Source organism: Micropterus dolomieu, linkage group LG07, assembly GCF_021292245.1.
Source record: "Micropterus dolomieu isolate WLL.071019.BEF.003 ecotype Adirondacks linkage group LG07, ASM2129224v1, whole genome shotgun sequence".
Taxonomy (NCBI): Eukaryota; Metazoa; Chordata; class Actinopteri; order Centrarchiformes; family Centrarchidae; genus Micropterus; species Micropterus dolomieu.
Window position 1 is genome coordinate 23,694,606 of NC_060156.1, and position 23,758 is coordinate 23,718,363.

The window sequence follows — 23,758 nt, forward strand, 5'->3', positions numbered from 1 at the left end:
TATATATACACACACACATATATATATATACACACACACATATATATATATATATATATATATATATATATATATACACACATATACACATATATATATATACACACATATATACAGTGAGGAAAATAAGTATTTGAACACCCTGCTATTTTGCAAGTTCTCCCACTTAGAAATCATGGAGGCGTCTGAAATTGTCATTGTAGGTGCATGTCCACTGTGAGAGACATAATCGTATTTTAGGAGGAGTCGGGGACAGACTGTTGTAGTCTCCGGACAATCCAAGTAACTGTAAACTTCAGTCTCTCCATTCATTCAAAACGGCAATTTTAAACGAAATATTTTCAACTTCAGAAAGGGGTCGGACTGCCAGAAAGGTTAAGAACCCCTGCCATAACACCTTGAGACCGCCTAAGCCTAGCTGCTATGGTAGTTTCTGTTCATTCAACAGCAGAGTGACCAAGTACTATATAACACACTTAAATCAAACTGGTGGCCAGTGTACATGCTGTTCCAGCCTACAGTCCTTGTCAAATTAGTTGTAACAACCAGATAATAGTGTGTCAGGCTGAAGTAGGAGGAGGGAGGGGGTGAGTACAGGTGCTATACTAAAAATTAAACAAAAACAAAAACACACCAGAGTACTAATGAGGAGCAGGTGTGGGCAACAAACCCAAAATAGCTGCAAGAACAAAAAGCAATACGGACAAAACATTGTGTTTGATTAACAGTTTTTTGGTGTTGGAGCCGTTTTTCTTTCTTTCTTGTCAATAAGTTTCTCTACCTGCCAGTGAAAGAAGCTGATGACTTCGTAGATTCATCAATCACTGCACACTTTAGAGGAATATATTATCCTCAAGTTCTCTCTGCTTTGAAAGTGAATGGAGGACTAACGAGCTCCACAAAACAAAGGTGTGATTAAATTCACAAAAATCATCACAAATTCCTCCAAATATAGTACTGGAAAGCCCAAAATTGTCAAAGTTAGAAGTTAAACTTTTTCTGCTCTTTCATGAACCTGAGCTCTCCAAGTTTATATTTACATTATCCATAGAGACATGCAATATGTGAACGAAGAATACAACACTTATATTCTTTTTCCATATTTGAAAAGTCAATCGTAGAGGAAATACGAAGGTTGCTATTCTAATATTTTAACTTCTTTAAACTGTTATACATACACTCACACAGTTTCTTCAGAATCCCTGACTAAAATGTTGTCTACATTTCAATTGTCTTCAAGCCATTAATAATTTGTTTTACTCTCAACAAGCTCTAACTCAACACTTGTCCATCCCAGAAGTTACTAATCAGAAACAACACCCAAAATTACCCTGTTCACCGGGGGGTTGTAAAGAAAGTCCAGAGATGAGATGAGATTCAAACGTGGAGGAGGAAAAAGGACAAGCAGTAACAGAGTTCAAGGGAAAAAGGGAGGTCTAAGCAGGAGAGCTGAGAGGAGAAGCTGGAGAAAAGACTGGTGGGAAAGTAAGAAGGGATGAAGAGAGAAGAAAGCAGATTACTGTTTATATGTTTAAGATGGGTAAAGGATTAAAAGGTGCGAGAGCAGGGATGTAATGAGAGATGAGATAAAGAAAAGAGGGATAAGTGGAAAGTAGAATTTAGGGAGAGGGACATTAAGAGGAAGTGAAAGACAAGGACAACAGATGGGAGCAGGAGGTAAAAGGAAAAGTTAGAGAAGAGTGACAATTTAGAAAAAAGGAGGATAAGAACTAACTGCAGCAATTAAGAGAGAAGAGTAGAAAGATAATGTGTGGAGTGTAGAGGACAAAAGACAGAAATCTGAGAAAGAGATGGATCAAAGAAACACGTAAGGAATATAGATTACCGTCTAAAACGCTTTAGATATAGACGAGAAAAAAAAGAGGAAGCAGACCAAGAGTGAGGAAACTAAAAGTAAGGAAGGAAAACACAGGAAAGGGGGAAAAAATCATAAGGAGAAGGGTAATTAGGACAAAGGAAAATAAACATGAAGAACAAATGCAAAAAGGGAAAAGAATGAGGAGAAAGCACAATAGAAAAATAAAAAGATAGAAGAACACAAAGGAGCAGAGGAATAAGATGGAAGACAGATTAAAAACAAAAAGCTCAGTGAAGCTGAAGCTGAGAGGACAAGATGAAAATGTTGAGAAGACATAGGGAGAGAAAATAATAAGAAATAAAAGTAGAATAGAAAAGAGAATTAGCAGGATGAAGATGAGAGGAAGAAAAAAGGAGATGATCCAATTAGGATTAGAAATCGGCCAGGAGTGCAAAACAGAAGACAACGTGTGGAAAGAGAGTGGAGAAGGTGGTGAGGACATCCAAGAAAGAGGTAGAAACAGAATGTGAGACTAAAAGAATAAAGCTGGGGACACACGGAGGAGTAAACACAATCCATCACTGCTGCTCTGCCTCGGCTCTCTCAGACTAACACCTCCTCCTCCTGAATGCTGATCCCCAACTCTTCTTTTTCTCTGAATCACAGTACCTCTCTTCGTTCATCCATGTTTGTCTGTATTTCCCTCCACCTCTCTCTTCCTCTTTATTTCTCTCTTTTCATTCTGAATGCTCGTGTTTTTAAGACTGTTGATTCTGATTGACATAGGAAAACAACATCAAATGACTAGAAAACCTCATCAGATGAAGTTGTCCTTGGCTTTATTCATCATAAATGAGTCAGTCAGTGTACCTTGCCTTGGAAAGCAACATCTTTTATTACTTCCATTGCTTTGTCATTTAGAGCAGCTTTCTACTCGAGGCATTTGTAGGTCTGAAAATGTGTGCCTAAGCTGACGAGCCTGGCAACTCGCTGGTGCATGGACTCATTTTCTTTTAAGTTTTCATAAAGAGCTTGCTTCTGTTGTTTAACTCTGCTACAGAAAGGAAATCTGATAAAAATGACTGAAACTGGTCCTACATTCAAAACTATCATTTCCTAGTTCACTTCAATATAAAGCTAATTGCAGATAAACGGGTATCTGTGTTTATTACAGCTGATAAACTATATTTAAAAAAGAAATGGAGAGACTGAAGACTGATCCTTCAAGTATATTATGAGCTGTACTTTGTTCAAAGTACTATTTATAACAATATTACAAACGTCACGACGAGAGACCTGGAGTACAAGCTTCGGTACAGGTGTTGTATGTTACAGTGACTCTCCATGGCTACATCGGAGTTCATTTAAAGGCACAATGAAATCCATGGTATTATTAAGTTTTGGGAGTATACCACATCTGTGTTTGTGCATGTAAATATCAGCCCTTATTGTGGTTTGGGTCCCGCCTCAACTAATGTCACAAAAGTCACACAAAAACAAACACGATGATCAACAGTTTAATGATCTACACGCCGCTCCAGTGTGCATGTTTCTGTTTGTTACTGAAAAATGTAGATGGGAAGGCAAGCAGAGTTATTCTTTTAAAAGAAACAGGTCAATTCAATTTGAGAGCTACAATGCCTAGATGATGTTGTGGTTATCTTGCTGTAGTTAAGCTTGATTATCTGTTTGGGCTCAGCGACCAACACATATATAAAAGTACCTCCATTAATCTTTCCGTCTGTGTGGTTTTGTCTTTTTTTCCATCTTGCTCTCTTATGTTTTTTTTTTTTGTATTTACTTTTATTCTATTCCCTCTCCTTTTACCCTCAGTCCCATTTATATATACAACCGTGTTTAATTCTGAATTTGTATACCTCAATCTCTCTTCCGTTTTAACCCGTTTCACTTCCCTCTTTTTTATTTCCCTTTCATTCTCTGTTTCCTGTTCCCTATTAAACTCCTTGGGTAGTAATGTCCTAATTTAACACTGCATCTTCTCTTGTTTTCTCTACCATTCATCCCCATCAAGACGCTAACATACAAATGGGAAGAGACGCTGATAAAATCTGAAAAAACCCTTAACCTGCAATTCACCCCCTGCTCTAGTCTCCACATGATCTCTCTTCTCAAGTGTTTTTTAAAAAATCTCTATTAAAAGTGGGCACTGCTTCATATTCACACGTTTACACACAATTTCCCCCAGGGGGCTGCCCAGTAACCACCATTTATTCTGCTGCTGGTTGACAGGAACAGTTGAGGGGTTAAGTGCCTTGCTCAAGGACATGTCCAATGAGAGTAAAGAATGAGTCTCACTAGCTTTTTCTCCCTCCTCGGCCATTTATCATCTTCATTCTCCACTCCCATCTCTTTATCTGTAACCACCACCTTCACACACGCCCTCCCCTCATACTCACTGTCCCGTCGCAGTTGTTCCTCCACCCTCTCCTCCATCACTGTCTCTCCCCTGAACCCTCCCATGCTCCATCTCCCTTCTTTCCCACCACCCACTGCTTCTATTATTGCTCGAGTGTGCTCTGATGAATGATTTGGGGAGAGGAGGTGGAATTGAGTAAAGGAATGGGAGGGAAGAGTGGAGAATAGGTGACATTAAGTTTAGCATGTAAGGCACTTTAGCTTATGTTGTTATTAAGAGAAAATCTCTGTTCCATCAGTTTTAAAACGCCAACCCACAACCTTTTGTAATGTTAAGGGCATTACTCGTGGGAGGAAATGCTTTTTGTTTTGTAGGTGATTAGATCAGCTTTTACTGATTATTTGTTCTCTCCTTTTTGTCAGGAAAAATCCTGAATGGCTATACATCTGTGAAGAAGAAAAATGTAAATCTACTTTAGAGCATTGTGCCAAGCCTCCATCATTATTTATTTCTCAAGACAATTTTTTTTTTCCCACTTGAACGCTGTTCAACTCTGCAATTTCTAATTAGCTTTTTGTCTAATAAATCATGGCTGGCAAGAAAATAGTGTACCTATGAATTCTGCAGAAATTAAAGTGAATTGGGTGATTTGAAGTGGATGAGGGCTATCCATGTCCAAATAAATTGATCATATATTTGACAAACTATATATTTAGAGCAGAAGAATAATGGTCTTCTCGACTGATGACTCGAATCATCGGCTTTTAGGGGGCAGCCGTAATCGACACAGCTGTTTATTCTGTTCACACCGCAATATATTAGCTGTTCACTCGCTCACAACACTGGATGGTTTCAGTATTTTAAGGGTGTACCATGTGGCATCTTTGACAGCTGTGGTACCCAGAATAAAGACACAAAGGATAGGAAATGGATCAGGCTTCATAGAACTGATAATGAAAATCAATTAATGTGTTTTCAGGCTGTATATTAGGTAAAATAAAAACAAAGATTTTCCTCAAAGATCTGTTGGCCAGTAGTGGCAGAAACCACGTACAACTATAATAGAGAGCACAGTGAATGTGGACTTTGTAATGAACATGTATTTGATGTATTTCCTCCCATTACAGAGAGAGCACTGCTTGGCTGGGTGTGAAAGCTGGCGTGCATGGGATGGACAGACAGAGGGAAATAGAATAGAAAAAGAGATACATGGCCGGATTTAACTTCCACTAGCTCCTTAAGGAAGAACCAAAAGAACTGATGGGAGAGGGAAGAAAAACACAGGTGGAAGAAAAACACAGGTGGAAGAAAAACACAACAAAAAACATGAACAAAAAGCCGTATTGCTTCTCTTCCTTTATCCCCTCGTCCTTCTACACCTACTGTTCGGGTAATAAAAACCACAGAGCAATCCCCAACCCCCGTTATTTCTGCATCACTCTTTTTGCTTCCTTAATCCGACCCCTTGTGCCTTCTCCGGGCTCTTTAGGCCCAACAACTGATTCATTCAGTTCATCCTGTTGCTGCCAACTAGAAAACACTTCCCACTCACAATCTCACAAACATACACATACAGGTAAGTACTTACTTCCTGTCCAGAGAGGTAGTAGGCGGCCAGCAGTCCTCCTATGAAACGAATGTTGACCTCAAACACAGACACCTCAGCATTCTGGGAAAACAAGAAAGCACAGGAGAAAAAAACCATCAGGATAACACAAACAATTTACTTAATTTGTTATTTACATTTTTATATGGACGTTCTGTTGATATCCACTATTCTCAAATGTTTTAAATTCATTTGTTTCACTGTCGATCATTTTTTGCTTTTTCTTTCTTTCTTTCCAAGTTATGAGCCCCCGGGGGCGGGGTTCTGCACCACCAGCACAGATTGTGTTTGTATCATCCATCCATCCATCGTCAACCGCTTATCCTGTGTACAGGGTCGCGGGGGGCTGGAGCCAATCCCAGCTGACACTGGGCGAAAGGCGGGGTACACCCTGGACAGGTCGCCAGTGTGTTTATATGAACTTCCCAAAAAACTATAGAGAAGGGAAGTCTTCATAAAACAGGCTTTCCCAAAGAAATCAGCCAAATCAAAGGTAATCACACACACACCTAACAAGTTATTTAATTACAACTCGGGTTCCCATAGACTCCTTCCCCCTTAAATCATGCAGATTACTTCTTAAAAAGGCATTTATAAAAAACGCCCCTGCGCTTGTTAACTCCTGTTATTCTCCTGGAAGAGAATATTGTGTACAAAAATATATAAACTGACAATATAAAAATATAGATTAACAACGATTAACAATTTACAACAATATGTGCAATGTGCCAGGTTTGTGCATGTTAGAAAATAAATATTTACTAATAATAATAATATTAATGCTAATAATATTTAATATTTAGATAGATGTGGAATTGCACAAAATGTGTGATAGCCATATGAAAACCTTCAAAGTTTCCTTTAAAGCTCCTAAAAATGAAAAGAACTTTAATCTAAAGCCAGATATTTACAACAAGTCAAGAATGTGTGGATAAACACTTCACCTTTTCCACTAATTAGGCCCAAAGTTGTCACCGTGGCTATTATTTAGTATCTTGAGGTGCTACAATAGAGGGGAAAGAGAGTATACTGGTGTTAACCCCGTTCTCCTTTGTTGCAACGTGCTGCTTAACTGGGACTAAATCATCAACATATTTTATTTCTTCGCCCACAGCAAGTAAAGCTGGTTCCCAGAAACCAGTAGCCTCGGTGGACTTGGATGAGCACTTTCTTAAGACAACGTTGTGAAAAACATACTTTAGACTATCACAGTCAAGTAATTCATGTGAAATTAACTTTCTTTGTGACTGACAACGTGCAAACCCTGAGTACCCCTGCAGTAAGACTAACCACACGGAACACCTTGTAGCCCAGTACATTTAAAATGCTGAGAGCTACTTGCAGTGTGACCTTGCTCTGATATTTTCACAGAAGAAATGAAAACAAGGGAGGAAGACTTTACCTGCGGATCTCTCTAAAGGGCAGTCTGAATGATTTACAGTAAATGAACCCCAGAGGGGATAGGGAAAGAGAGAATTAGAGGAGGAGAACTGGCACATTGTCTGAATTTTAAAAATGGATGTTAACACATTAAATAATATTCATGATTGCAGCTTATACATCAATTGGCGCTCTTTTCTGTTACCAGATGAGGTAATTAGTCTTAAGTTAAGAACAGGGGTCTACAACACAACATTCATAATCTGTTTTGATGCTCAATCACAACACGTTCCAGTTTAGGGTCAGTGGTGGTGGCCAAATCATTGCCCATTTGCCCGTGACTTCCAGCTACCCTCCACTAACCCACTCCTAATGCATCCCATAGGCTGTCTCGGCTCCTTGCCCTTTCTGTCAGTGTCTAGAGCTGACATAAATTGTCACATTGCTGCTGCTGGGCAGCCTTTGCAATATAACTATATGGGGAATCGCCAATCTTCTTGGCACCCGTCCTCCCACAGGACTGTAATTTCCACCAGAAAGTTTTTCTTATTTACTGGGGACTACAACATTTTGTCTAGGCGTAGAGCGGTGTGGAAATTGGAGATTCCTTCCAAAATGGAGCCTCTTATCTCATGATCTGTGACCCGGTTGTAGTAGGATGGATTTTGGCCTCTTGGTTCCTTATTATCAGGCTGCCCGAATAAGTCCCTTAAGACTCTCCAGTTGATCCAAAATGCTGCAGCACATGCACTGACAATAACCAGGAAAAAAGATCATATTTCTCCTGTTTTAGCTTCTCTGCACTGGCTCCCTGTAAAATCCAGAATGCAATTTAAAATCCTTCTGCTCACCTACAGAGCCCCTAATGGTCAGATGCCATCAGATCTTAAAGAGCTTATAGTACCTTATTACACCACTGGAACAGTGAAAATGCAGGGTTACTTGTGGTTCCTAGTCTTCAAAAGCAGAAAGCCAAAGCCTTCAGCTATCAAGCGCCTCTCCTGTGGAATCAGGTCCCAGTTTGGGTTCAGGAGGCAGACATCATCTCCACATTTAAGCGCAGGCTTAAGACTTTCCTCTTTGATACGGCTTATAGTTAGGGCTGGCTCAGGTGAGTCCTGAACCATCGTAGACCTAGACTTCCCATGATGCACTGAGCTCCTCTTTTCTCCAATCCCCATTCATCTGTATGCAATTTTATCCCATTAATCCATGTTACTTACTCGACTTCTTCTCTCTCCTGCAGTTTTGTGCTTTCTCGTCCCTCTCCTCTCTTCTTCTATCCCTTTCTGCAGGTGTTTCTCTCTCTCTTGTGGAGACCCGCTGCTAAAATCATAATTTTAGTTCTACTATTATTATTATAATTTATAACACTATTATTATTTTTTCATTTATATTATTACCACTACCACTGCTATAACTTTACATCTGTGTTGGGCTAATGTGTGTTCTCCTCTCCTCCTGTGCTCTCTCTCTCTCTCTACGTCTTTCTTTCACATCTTCCTTGCCACTGTCACCAAGCGCTTGCTCATCGTGGGCATTGATGGGTCTCTGTAAATAATTTTACAAAAAGTACAGTCTAGACCAGTTCTACATGGAAAAATGCAATGTTACAACTTCTATTATGAATTGGCGGTATATATTAAAGTGAATATACTCCCCTGTGAAGTAAAGCGGACTGCTCTACATGCGTCTTTCTAAATTGGTCACCTTTTTCTGCCTTTCACTGAAGTGACAGCAAAACACATTGAGTGTATCGGCACCTACAATTGACCTTGAATTACAATGGTCTTGCACACTCTCAGAATGCGTGATAATGTGTCACTTGCAGCTGGGTCCTCCCTCAGATCCCATGTGTGCAGTTGTGCCGGCAAGATGAGAGAGTAGAATACTGACTGTAAAAGGAATGAGGTGAAGAATGGCTCCCATCGCCACAGCTCCACCTCCATTATTTTCTTCTTGAGTAAATCCCACTTTGTCCAAGACCCCTGAGTGCGGATCCTAACCGTTCATGCTTTTGTGTTTCCTCCTCAAGGTCTCTCCCTCTTTTTCTATCATCTGTCTTTCATTTGCATCCTTTATGCGTTTGCTATAAGGTCGATACAGATCAATACATATGTATATAGCTTGTATATATCTTATTCATACAGCAGGGGGTTCTGTTTTTGAAATTGAAAAAGTGGAGCGAATTAGCATACGCACCATAAAATAATCATATTAAACAGCTATGTATAAACTGATTACAGAAAGATTTAGGCCTGGATTTTTTTAAATGATGCATGTAGCAGCAATGGACAGCTATTACGTTTTCAACTACCATTTCGACATTGTTGTAAGCCATCATATAAACACCTCATTAGGAGGTTTATATGGCACATTAGGAAGCGTGCAGCAGAACAACAGGAGCTGCTAGTCATGGGGCGGTTGCACGACTGAGTGGATCTTGTGTTGAACAGAGTGATGAAAGGATGGGAAGCTTTCATAAAGCTCAAGGCCATCTTTGTTTGCCAGCATCCATCTATCTAACTCCCTGTCTGTCAGTCAGCCTCACTTGTTAGCCATTTACAAGTGTAGTTTAGACCCCAATGTGCAGAACAGCTATAAAACGGCCCTGATTTAAAAAAGTCTGCAGTGATCACAGAGAGGACAGCAAGGAATCACGTAGGTTGTGCAACGACACATGAGAACAGCACAAGAATAGAAATTTTGATTTAAATTAATTGTTTTGTTCTGAAACTACAAAATAGGACAGCAGAGTCACCTCCTTCTTTGTCTTCTATGAGAAGATACCTCTTAATGACATACTATACTCACTCTCCCCTGTGAATTACATCCACTTTCCAACCTTTTCTACTTTCTCTATTAATATCCACCACACATGAGGATAAAAAGAAACCTGCCATCTTATGAGCCATTTTGTTTTGTTCAGTTTCCTGTCATAGATAATTGCTGTTGTTTATTTTAACTGGATCCTGTTCCTCTTTCTGCGGTCTACACTCTGGGGTCACAGGGATATTTAAGTCAATGTATTGTGAGCTGTGGCTCGGACTTTTGCTCTCCCTACTACTAGTTACAAATTTTGCTGCTTATTTTCTCATAACTCACCTTGCTAAGACTGTGAGCTAAACGTGCATTAGTGTACAAACAATTACTCAATTGCCAATAATGTAATCAGCAACAATTTTGATAATCAATTAATAATTTTGAGTCATGCCAAAATAATCTGGCTCCAGCTTCTCAAATGTTAATATTTGCTGGTTTCCATAGTTGTCTATGATGGTAAAATCTTTAGGTTGTGGACTGTTGGCCGGCCAGAACATGACATTTGAAGACATCAACTTGGGAAATTGCATTTTACACCATTATATGATATTTTACAGGCCAAACAGTTAAGAAAATAATCAAAAGATGACATGACATAAATAGTTTGATTAAATGTCATGCTTCCTTTTTGCCTCATATTCACCATGCCAAGTCATTATTTGGACTATAAGCTCAAATACAGAAAGTAAATGTTGACTTAGCAGTGAGATAATAGAACAGATGCACTGCTTAACATTAAAACCCTTAATAATCAGTAGTTAAGGAGACACGAATAGCTCTCAGCACAGTTAGACCATCCATTTTATTATCTTCCCCTTAATGAGTGCTGTGTGTTTGTGTTCTTTCAGGTGCTGTATGCACTTATTTTTGCACCGGCTCGCTGATATCCAGCATTCTGTGTGCTATAATTGCCTTTACAGGAACAAGTGAAGATACGTTGGTGGCCTATAAATACATCCATCCATTTAGCATCCATCCTTTATACAGCAGGGTTAGTCCCTTCTGTTTCATGCAGTACCTCTTGTCTTGCATTTTCACAATAGAAAGTTGCACTTGAATAGTATATTAAGTATTCTTCACTTATTTAATAAAGCCCATTGAGAAGGTAAAAAGAGCCACATACATTAAACATGATTTCTCTTTTTTTAATCCACAGTATATGGTGTGTATCTGTGCGTACAAGTACACCAAACACGTGGTTCGGCACAAAGCTTTCACTAGAGCATGAAAAAAATGTGATGATAGTCTTTGAAGTTTGAAGGCAAACAAAAGAAAACCATGTCATCCATGCGACTCGGCTAAAATATTAAATTCTGCAATGACTTGTCATTTCAGGTGACAGGAGAGAAGAACACACAGAGCTGAGGATGTCACCGCCAAATGTCTTTCGCCTTCAGCAAAAGACTAAGGGGAAGGGGAAATGACAGGAGAGGGGGCGTTTAATCATGACAAACACGGCAGCTTTCACTGTGTAGGACCATGAAAGTCATGGAAAATACATAGCAGAATTTAACTTCTCCAAAAGACCGTGAAAGACAGTTCTGCATTTCTAATGTCTGAAAGAACACAATGTCACAAGTAACATTTATGTGCTGACGTTTTAACCATCTAACTTAAATAAAAAAATTGAATAAGGAGCTCCTGCTCCTTTATAATTAAATCAGGTTAATCAAAATGGGGCTCTTTAACAGCTAGCATTAATTTATCTCTCCATCTCTGCTGCATAGTATCTGATCAAATCCTCAATTTAACCAGGGTTATTAATGCATCAGTTAATCAGTTAGAGTCCATTAATTTGGTGGATCTTTGAGCCTGGTGATGGATGCAGACCACATGCCAACACATCCATCATCTGAGGGCAAGCTGCAGTGCAGGGGCACCACCAGGACACTGGAGACTCCGACAATGACTCACTGCTTGGCTCAACCTGACATGGCAGCTATTTAATCATTCATTAGTTGCAGAGCTGGTGGATGTGGGGGTGGCACGTGGGTGGCTGAATTGAGAGGTGATGGAGGGAGGGTGTGACGCACACAATAGAAATGTGGATACATTTGTTAAAAGCATTCGAAGAGCCAGAAAATTATGATTCTGACGTTCTGGCTGAAATTTTCTTTTGCAATGAGGGATATTCATAACAACATTTCAGCTGCACTCAATTTCAGATTGAAATCCAAATAAAGTGATTTAGATAATCTGGGTTTCAAACATGTCTGATTACTATACATGAGACGGTTGTGTTTCTTGTCCCATCAGTTGGAGAGATGTTGATGTGTTTACAGACGTCAGCACCTGAGGCGAGTACAATGTTAACATAATAACGTACGGAAATGAATGATGTGTGGATCGGTTCTGACGTCATTTGAATTCGCATGTCATCCACCCGCCACGCAAATAATAATCTCAGATTTAGAGACCTGCACCCACATGGACCCATGGTCCCTGTCGGCCATTTTGCTTTTTTAATTATGTCAAGCAGCACAAGCTTTCCAGGTGATTTCTTTATTGTGTTGGTTGTATTGATGTATGATGTATTTCTATAACGATTTACTTTAATGATTAGAGATTCTGCTTTCAGTAATGTAAATGTTTTCATGCACGTAGTAAATATCGTGGGACATTTAAGCAGCAAAATTAAAAACTGTAGTTGACAGGACAGAGGAAACTCTCCAGGGAAAAAGATTAGGCTTTTAGCTTCTGAAACATATTTTTAGATAGCTTTGGAGGAACTGAGGACTTATCAGGACGATGGCTGCTTTAAACAAACAATTTACTGTGTGTGTAGCCTTTTGGATGTGAAGAAGAAAACCAAACATCAACATTAGATCTTCACTGATCTATCCTGGATAGAAACACACTATTCCCTTATTCCTGGCTTAGAGCTCTGACTACAGAGGCTGGGTGTTTCTGCACTCTCTCGGTTGAACAAATCTTTGATTTTCACAAGGGCTAGGTTTAATAACACTTTTCCTGCCAATTATGGTGCCAGTCCACTGGAAGCATGAAAAGTATTGCTCCCTATGAGCCGGGGAGTTACCTGTTTTGTAAAAGGCCTGAGCAAAAGCCAGACTAATGCTATGGCCATATTGCCAAGATTCACCCTAAGCTAGCTTAACCTTTCATGAATGTTACAGTAGCTGGAAGCTAATGCCTGAATCCTTTGCCTAATGCATGCAGGTATAAGAGCGTCAAACCGAGCCGTTAATGAAAACATAGCAACGCACCTCCCCTCCTTCTCTCGCTTGTTAACAGAAGCTTCAAGTCTCATACGCCCGTCTCTTCTACTCCCTCTCCACCTTCTAATCTCCCCCTCCATCCTCCTCCTTTGTAACCAAATGTCTTCTCCTCTTCTTTCCTGCCTCGGATTCTTATTACTCAATTCAAACATATTTGCAATTTGTTCCTCATTGTCTCATATTCCTGTCATTGCATTTATTAGACACTTTATAATTCTCCACCTTTTTCATAAGGCACGAATCTCATACTGTTTGTTGCTAAGGCAAGATTTATTACAGTGGCTGCTCCTGCAGGTGTTTTGGATATGACTGTGCTAGAAAACACACTGGTTTTGCCAAATTTCCACTTCAACATTTCTATTTAATGAATCCAAATGCTGCCACTGTCAGATGAATGTTTATTTTTGTTCTTATCTGCATTATATTACTGTTTTGCTGGGTCTGATAACAACAAAATGCTCCAAGATCCCGAAAACATCTAATCTACTTACATCTGTTTCTTCCCACTCACATCTAAATGTCCATCCCTCTTTTTCTGCCATATTCCTTTATCCCATAATGCACTTTGTCTCTGTTGATTTCCCACTCAACCATCCTCCGTCTTACCATTTCCTACCAACCATATGACTCACTTGGGTTGTAGCTGCAAGTGAGCCCTCAGATTTGTTGTTGTTGTTGTAGTAGAGTAAGGCAGCGGCTTTTTTACAAAGGAGGCAAACAGCTTTATCTTTTATGTAAATTTTGCCATCTACGCTACTGAAGCCAAAATACTTGCACACTGCTTCACAGATGCTTCGGTATAGTCATTATCCTATCAGAATGGCTTTGATCATTAGGGTCCATTTTAATTTATTAGCTTAATTTACTAATAGGTCAATAGGGCATGTAAAAGGTCAAGGGGCTTAACCGTTTGTAGCCCCTTCAATCTGTCTTCACTGCTGATCTTTCTTCCTCCATCTCTTTCTTGGGCGGCTGTCGCTCAGGAGGTAGAGCGGGTTGCCCACTAATCGGAAGATCAGTGGTTCGATCCCTTGCTCCTCCGGTGCGCATGTCGAAGCGTCCATGTACAAGATATTGAACCCTAAATTGCATTGTGGGTGCGCATGTCGAAGCGTCCATGTACAAGATATTGAACCCTAAATTGCATTGTGCTATCAGTGGAAAAATGTGTGTGAATGGGTGAATGTGACAAAGTGTAAAACTGCTTTGAGTGGTCAGAAGACTAGAAAAGTACTATTACAGACCATTTTAACGAAATTGCAACAGTTGGCTTGAGTCACTCGCTGTCCCTCGGGTTGTGACACAGGGACACATACTTGGCAGCAAGGTTTGCCGTATGTCCTTCTCCTAGGATTATTCTTAATTTATTGTTCTCTTCAAATTCTTTAAAATCTGGTATTAATAGATAGAATTTCTCAAAATATTGCTCCCTTTTTCAATTACAAGGGTCACTGAGTCTGTACTTGTAAAGAAGCTGCCTCTGCTTGATATCTCTGACAATAGAAAGATATCCAGCCATTTCATAATCTGTTTAAGGGCTACATAACAATCTAGTTTGTGTTGGTTTTTTGTCTCTTCAGTCAGTGTATGGTTCATTCTTTGAAAACCGAATAGGAAAAAGCAATTTGCTTTTTGTTTTTTTCGGTTTTAAAACCGAAACAGAAAAATCAGTTTGAAAGTTGGGGGCAACTGGAATGGGAAGAGGAATGACTCAGATGTTGCCTGAGAATCCTCCGGTTTTTAAGATTTCTTGAGTATTAAATTAATTCAGTGACATCCAATGGTACACAGTGATTTTCAACTGTTATTAGTTAAATCGGCAAGCTGTATATTAACGAATCATTCACGGATGAAAATGTTCGGGCAATTTTCATTCAGCCTCTCTACACTGTTTTGACCTGAACTTTATTTTCTTCGTGAGATGGAAGAATTTAGAAAGTTGCACAGCGATGCGGAGAGCCTCCAGCTGCAGTAGCATAGGGATTATGCATAAAATCAGGAGTGTCAGACTTCATCCAGCCAGAGGGAACGTCCACTGACTGGTTCCAATGGCAACACAACCAATAGTAGGTCTGCTAGAGAGGGAGTGGGGCGCTGGAGTGTACGGGGCTCCCCCATAGGTCGCACCTTGGCCATAGCCTCGAGAAAAAACATATTCGGGTATTTTCTTAGATTGCTCAGGTAACCAGCTGCTTTAGATCAGCCCAGAACAAAATGCCCCATTGATGCTGACGTAGAACTAGCCTACTTAATCTAGAAATTGATCATTTTCAGTGTTTGAGTGGCTCCTTGGCAAAGCACTGTGCCACTATAAAGTTGTTTTTGCTCTAGTGAGTTCAAACCCAGCTTGTCGCGATCTTGCAAAACAAATAGCCTACATTTTCTTTAATTTCTTTTTTCATATGTGGATATAAAATCTCGCTCATTTCTACAATCATATTCGCCACAGATGACCTGAAAAGGAATAGCCTTATATAAAATTAAATATAAACATATTTAGCCTAATATTGACTTTTTGTTTCACACGGGACATGAACAGGAGTCTCCTGATTCAAAGGTTCTGGCCCTCCTTTCAGCCCAACTACGTCCTTACTCAGTCTTTTCTGTTAAAAATCATAACTACCTTTACCGTCACAAACTGACACTACAGGGCTTCTCCTACTGCATTGACCTATGACGCTATAGGGATCCCCAGTGCATTACAAACCGGCACCGATGGGCCTTGACCATGCGTGCATATGTGACGAGTCGGGAAATGAGAACGGGTTGTAGGGATACAACACCGGTCAAAGATAGAACAAAACGCAGCTCCTTTGTTTTAAGTTTTGTGTTTAAAACAGAAAAACCAAACAGATGCCTGTTTTTTTTAAAACATTTTTCCATTTTGGTTGTTAAAACAGAACGTACCATACACAGATTCTCTTCCTCCCAGTGTTCCAAATAAGTATTTTTGCTTTGAGTGATCATTTGGTTTACTGTAATTGGTGTTTGTAAAGCAGTGCTGGTTTGAGAAAAGAGAGGGAGACATGTTGCAGGATTTGTTAGTCTCAAGACTTGCTGGCATAAGGGACTCTTTTCCCGGTTCAGCTCTTGGGTTTTAAGAGCCTTGAATTGGAGGGAGTCTTTGGGACTTGATCTCAGGTGCATCGGAAAGTTTGGTGCTCTTTTATTTGGGGCATCTATTATCAGTGGAAAACGCCCTAATTCTACCCTACACCTCATTTGTAGGACACTATCTCACTCTCTCTGCGCCTCCTATGCTCTCTACCCTCCATCTCTCCAGACTTAATTCCCCTCTCATCCTGCATTCAATCTAAGCCTTTCTGCTCTTTCTCTTTCTCCCCCGTTCTCCAGCCCCAATTCCTCCCTGCATCCCCCTTTCCACTGCTCGACCACAGCCATTCTCAGGTTAATTAGCCCTCCAAGTGTCACAGTGTTGGATCCCCTCTGCCTACCTGCTAGCTGCCTTGTAAGTGCCTCAGTAGGGGGACTAACAAGCTTGGGCGTCCAACATTGGAGCAGACAGAAAGTAAGAAAAGAAAAAAAGGACAGGAGGCAGAGCAAGGAGAATGCATGGACAGAATAATGATTTAAAGGAAAATTTATGGTGGACAGATCTGAGAAAAGGGGAATAAAGGACGAATGACAGATTGGCCATAATTGGAAAGCAGCGAGAAAGGGGGAGGAAAAGACAAGAGGTAATGTAAAGAAGGATAGTGAGGGGATAGAAGATAGAGGGCAAGAAATAAATGCAAAAAAATTTTAAAATTAAGGAGGAAAAAAGCTAAGTATAAAGGAAAAATTTAATAGGATGAAGAGAGTGTCAGCTCAGATAAAAAGTGATAGACATGGCAGATGATGGATAGAGGCACAGATAAATTGTGACTGTCAAGTGTAATAAAAGAGGGGAGATCGAAGACAATAAACTGGTCAAGTCCAGAGAATACAAAGAGGTTATACAAGAAAATGGAGGGAAAGAGTGACATCAAAGATAAGAGAGAGAAGAAAAAAAGGACAATATAAAAAGATAACGTAGGATGAAGACAGGGGTTGTAAGAGTATGCAGAAGGGAAAAGAGTGTGGAAGGAGGTGATTGACAGGCAAAACAGAGGAGAAGGAAGCTGGTAATGGGAGAGGAGGACTGAAACAGAGAAATAAATGAGGAGAGCTGCAGACATGGAAAAGAAGAGGTTGTTAACAGAGGAGTGTGAGAGGAGTGGGGTAGGATTGGACAAAGAAAGATGAGGGATTGAGTGAACAGACATTGAGCAGGAAATCAAACTATCAGTAATAATAACTGTTATTATTTTAACGTTATTAGTTTAGAGATTAATTTACAATACTCTCTACTAAATACAACCTTCTTGAATGTATTAAACTAGAGCGGGTATTCTAAATTTAAGAAAATGAGCCAATCCTGAAAATATGAATATAATATCTACACCTCTCACACAAGTAATAGCGCGTGTGTGAGACTGATGACAACATATACTTAAAAATGTGGGTGATTAGGTCAGAAAAGAATGATGTACAAATAGTGAAAGTGTATCAAATGTACTTAAATTGCATAATCGACTAGTTTCTGTTCAGGATTATTCAGGGTATATACAGGAATCCAGAAGTTAAATTCAATACCTTTTAAGACCTTTTTCAAGACCATTTCAACATAATTTAAGACTGCCGCGCCACTTTGAGCTGTAACCGTTTAAGTCAGCCTCACACCTTTAAAAGGGGAATTGTGGAGTTTTTAAAAGGAATTTAAACATATTTATAACATTTTATTGCCTATACATGACCGGGTTGTAACCTCACCTAAAAACTGAGGCATTCACCAACTTTCTCAGTTGCCTATAACAGCCTGTTTAGGCCTACTGTTTTCTATGTGAAGGACTCGTCGGATTTCCCGCAAAAATCCATTGTCTTACACAGGCTGTGATGTTTATGTGTGCAACATTACAGCAAAACATGTGAAACAGTGTGATTGTGTGTTTTAGTTGGTTCAAACTAGATAATGTTAGCTTGCCTGCAAACGCCGACCGGTTGATAACTACCTGACATAGTTGTAACTTACTTTCAGTCACAAATATGTAAAGCGTATGCTGCTGGTTGCAATCTGAAACCTTACTGCTAGAAGCCACTAAAAACCACACAACCCACCTTTAACTTACATTTACTATAAATTGATTTTGAGACTTTAAAAGAAAACACTCTTTTTGTGATAACTTTCATCGACCATTGTATCAATACAACATAATTCAAATAGGCCAGAAGGGAACAAAGGTGAAGAGAATAAACTGAGTGATGGATAACGTTGGTAGTGTAGGCAGTGTAGCACAGACTTTTGCGATCAACAGCTGCTGTCTCCATCCTAAAGCTGATTTGTGTAAACTTTAGTAAAACAGATGTAAAATAGAACAAGGGGAACATGTTGCTCTCAGGAGGAGGAGGAGGAGGAGGCTAGAAGCAGCACATATTGGCACAATGGCATCCTGGTTCTGGCTAAATCTTTCTACTACAGCGGATCAATCCACAACCTGGAGGAGGAACTAGTACAAATGAGTGTATTAGTATAATATTATAACATTATATTAAAAGTACATTATTAATATAATAGTAAACTGTTAGTTTTAAATTAATATGTTAATTATATGTTGTTACTATATTAATTATAATTACAATCATTATAATCTATATTCTATAATAGTATAGTATATAGCTTACCACTATTATAATATTAATTCCAGTTACAGCCGTTTCATTTTGGTTTTTTATTCATTAACTTTGTGCAAGAAAAATATTCTACAGTTAGTTAGTCTCTAACTTAACTTAAGTAGGCTACTAACTCGTCAATAATCATAATTATTTAGGAAGAACGATTAGTTCAACATTTGGAAAGTTTACTGTAGCACATCAAACTTTTTTTTAAAAATCCCACTCCATTTAGGCTGTGATTAATCTGTTCACGAAAAGTGACAATGACGAGCGTGTCGGCTTTCTATAAAGTTGAACATGTTTCAATAAAAAGGCACATATGTAGCTAAACAGCCAGTTAGCCAAACTACTATGCTGCTTATATTTTCCATGTTGTCTGCTGTCTTACCGCTTCACCTGCCAACTTTTTAACACTTTTTAATGGCCTTAATTTTCGCAAAATTGAATTATTACCTTTTAAGAGCCCCTGTTATTTCTCTCTCATTACATGCTCAGTGCTAATTTACCAGCCGTGGCTCTCATCAAAGAGGGCATCAAAGTGATTGGCCAGATTAAGAATTTTGCTGTTGACCTTGTTTATAAATTATGGTTTTTGATCCTAAAGTCTTCTAAGTGTGTTTTCACACCAGGAGCAGTTAAAGTGTTCGATCCTTAAGCGAGGATCATTTAGCCAAGCAGCAACAGCAAATCTCAGTGCCACTCAAGTGAAACTGATTTATTAAAATGTGAGTCTCTGTCCTCTTCTGAACTCTAGTTAAGTTTGTCCAGACTGGGAACATACGGTATATAAACTGAATCACCATGGCGTCTCGCTAACAACAGTAGTCACTCCCAGCCAGGTGGAAAACTGGCAGTTCATTTGAATTTGTTTATTTCTGTTGCCATTTTCAGCCATTACTGCAGTATTTAAAGATACATAGTTAAAAACGGTGATTCGACCAATCTGACGTGTCAGCTTTGGTTATTTTATATGTGTTGCTTTGCTAGCATCTTTGATAGACCAAATATATGCAACAGCAACATCTCACGGTCGGCCAGACTAGTTTTGGGTAGGTCCATTCTTGTCATTGATTCTATTTGGGCCATCACAATAACCTCAAAGCTAAATAATTCCTGTGCATGTTGTTATTTTTCAACAAGTGTTAGATTTATAGGTTTATCAAAGGAAGGTAGGTACACACCACGCCAAAGTCCAGATTCTGTTCGATCCACTCCTGGCCGTCCTTGAACTCCTCGTGTAGACCCATGATGTAGAGGGTGTCTAAGGCATCCACAATGGTCGCCCCTAGTTGGGAATTGCCTGCACAATACACATGGTAAAACAAATAGGATAATTAGATGAATCTGTCTAGTCACGCACTAGCCAATCTCCTTCATAAACCGCACCTCTGGGAATGTGGAAAACTAATCACAGAACACAATGGGCCTAATTTGTGAAGTAAAAACTATGACATGTGTAGCAGTGAAAAATAAGAAATTACTCAAATTAACTTTAATATATGCAATTAAAACGTGGAATAATCTGCATGTCCATCAGAGACACCCACCATGCAAATGCAGGAAGAAACTACAAACTCCATGTAGAAAGAGTAAATTGTGCCCAGAATTTTGTTGTGGTGAGGAGACAATCACTTATTGTTTACCCAGTGCTAAGATTAATTAGATGAGTCATAACATCTTACTTCGGGTAAAGCCATTTCTCCCAAGCAATGAAATCTGTGCAGTGTTATCTCCCAGCCAGTATTAGGTGCTTTGAAACGAGGTGACCGGACAAACATATACTGTAAATGCATCGGTTCAGTCCCTTCTGAGCCAATCTGTGTTTTTCCTTCTTACACACTCATTCTCTTTCATATTTCTGATTCATCCAATCTCTCATACATGCTACATTCTTTGTATATTATGTCTTCCCTTGGGTGAAAGACACACTGGTGTGTTCGGGGGCTTCATTACGTTAGAGCTGAACAGAAACTCACTCCCGTCCTCTTTCCAACCCTCCGTCCAATGCTCTCAGTATTCCCGAGGGCCAGCAAAGAGCTGGTGAACGAAGAGACCAGTGTGAGATTGAGAGTCAGAGAGTAAAAAAGTACTGTGGGTTAAGATAAGAAGAAGAGAAATGTGGAGGGTGTAAAGAACAGAAAGAGGTTATAGACAGAATGTGGGCCAACAAGACGGAGGAAAGACATTGTTGTGCCTCAACCAAACTGCATTCCCTTAATTACAGTAGTCTGCAATTGACACAAATGGGTCAATCTCTTGCAACAGAGATAAGAAATCAAGCTAATTAGTACGGGGACAAAATTTAAAAGGTGAAAATCATCACAAAATGATAACTCACTTGAATATCATGGTTTGGGTATCATGGACATTACAGCATAAAAGTCTTCTGTTCACATACATAGCTCTCTGTCAACAGGAGAGAGAAGCCCCCCAGGCATGAGTATAAGCCAGTTTTAACAGCCATTAATCTCAAATAGTGCTTTTTCACTATCATTGATAAACCACCATTATAAACCCCTGCAAATACATTATGTTTGTAAAGTTGCAACTCATCAAGTACTGTTGTATTTACACTTTTAATACTGTTCGTTATTTTAATATTTCTACAGTTGAGTCAGCAACTCTCCAACTCCAGCTTTGGGACTTCCATCTCCTAATAAAGCATGGCCATTAATGTTGGGCTTTTGCAAATGCTTTTAAAATACTACAGGCTTTGAAGGTACTGTCACAATATATCCCCTATGGGGGTAAGGCATTTGACCATAATTTACAAATGGGGAATATACATTCATTCTTGGTCCTTTAGCCTGGGCAGTTTTTTTAAAAATCCTTGTTGTTTTATACGTTCCTTTAGCTGTTCTGATGCCCACTAGCTAGAAAAGTGAATATCACTTTAAGCTATTCATAATTTCTGTCTTTCTCTCCCTAGTGATGGAGATCTGAATATTTTTGATTCCACATTAGAGTTAACACTCCAGTGTTGCTTCAGATATTGTCACATCATTACATAGTTACCATGATATAATAAGAGTTGAGCTAATGAGATACATAATTAAAAGAGAGACACTCGTCTTATTATTGCAGATGTTGTGACATTCAGGACTGTTTTCTATATTTGTAGAAGCCAACTATGTTCATGTCAGTTCTGGCTCGTTTCACTCAGCAGTTCATGTGAATTTGCATGTATAATAAAAATACCACACAAAACACCTAAAATCTCTCTTTTTCCAGAATATCCATCAGGTTAACCAAAAAACTTGAGTTTTTCCATTTGACCCCAAAGAGGTGCAGGTGAAGGTTATATTTTATTATCATTAAATATATTTCTTCTTAATTGATTATATTGTCCTAATTTTACTCTTGACTACAGATGAAAATGTGTTACTGTTGAAAATCTATACATGGCAAACATTTTAAAGCACATCTTGTAAAGAGAAACACAAAATTCAAGTGGCAGGTGACAATTCAAACTCTATTGCCTAACTCTACCAGAATCTAAGTCATTGCAGCTCTCAGTCATTCTGTACTGCTATCAGATCCATTTCTCCTGTAGATCAACTTATTTAATATCATCCCTGCTGAGTCATGATTTAGTCTTTCCTCCTCTTTTGTGTCTGTGTTTGGGGAAGTAGCCTCTTTAAATGGGATCGTGGTACCTTTTCTCCTCAATAATAAATGATTTAATTTTAATTCAGTTAACTGAACAAACTCCTGGACTTTATTAGCTCCTGTGTTTCAACAGCTTTTCTTGTCATGAGAGCAAGGTTGCGCCTCAGTTTTTAGATGTTTATGATGCAAAACTCGAACAGCTACTATACCACTCTTCGCAGCTGACTGGACTCACAGCACGAGCGGTGCAGTTCAGTGGATCAGGGCGTACGCCAATGTTGCATCAGCTGGGCGGAGTTGATTCGCGCTGTGAGTCTTATCGGTTATAATTACATTTGTATTTCACTGCGTGAGAAAATTAACGTGTGACTTGACAGCATGTGAAAAATGTCAATTGCGTGCGTCTCGCGAGACAGCTTTTTACCGGACGAGAAATATCATCATAATTTAATCTCATGAGATCTCGTGGTACAAGATCTCGTCACACCCCTATTAATAAAGCATCGGCACATCTATTATGTGGACATAAAATGTGTTAGATAAATTTGTAATGTAGGCATACTTGCCTTTACATTACAAAACTACATATCTGAAAGCCACAAGGAGTTACAAAGACATCTCATTAATATGTAAAGCAATGCAGCAAGATGTTTTAAGGGTGATCCAAACAGATCGCGCCGGACGTGAACGTATTTGGACGAGACGGTGGAGCTAGCTTGCTTAGCTAAGTGCATCTGTAATTCACTGTAATTCACAACTGTCATATAACCAGGATGATAATTTTGTCTAGTGAACAGCAGGCTTAAAACTAAATGTACTCACCAGAGAAAGTGAACAGCCGACTCCTAATATGATTTTTCAACGACGCTGGTTAAATTCGCACAGTGCCATGGGTACAAGTCACTCTAGCTTGATTGACAGGTCACCATGGTAACGACTTGTCAATCACAGATAATCCCGCCCTGAAGCATACTCTGCTTTATGGTCTATTATCCACTAAATGAGACCATAATTTACTAAATGAACATCATATTGTATTGAAGAAGACATGAAACTAATTATTGAGACCATAAACTCATTAGGAAAGTGTTTACTGATGTAATAAATCAGCTGAGAAGTAGGTTAAATTTTACCATTATTTCTAATGGAACCGGACTTCTGTTTCCAAACAGAAGAGTCGCCCCCTGCTGGCCGTT

At 39.3% G+C, this 23,758-nt stretch overlaps 1 protein-coding gene across 3 annotated transcripts in view; it reads right to left on the reverse strand.

The window, feature by feature from the left end:
- man1a2 (mannosidase, alpha, class 1A, member 2) overlaps positions 1–23,462 on the reverse strand; it is an 83,518-nt gene extending 60,056 nt beyond the window's left edge. For 2 of the 3 annotated variants that reach the window (XM_046053623.1, XM_046053625.1), the window contains exons 1-3: positions 23,385–23,462; positions 20,135–20,253; positions 5,785–5,865 (exon numbers count right to left, since the gene is read on the reverse strand). In XM_046053623.1, coding sequence (XP_045909579.1) covers positions 5,785–5,865; positions 20,135–20,200 — 147 coding nt within the window. In that variant the 5' untranslated portion in view covers positions 20,201–20,253; positions 23,385–23,462. Of the gene's footprint in view, positions 1–5,784; positions 5,866–20,134; positions 20,254–21,291; positions 21,310–23,384 lie in introns of those variants that run through there. The other variant, XM_046053624.1, reaches the window with a different exon arrangement.
- Between the last annotated feature and the right edge of the window lie 296 nt (positions 23,463–23,758).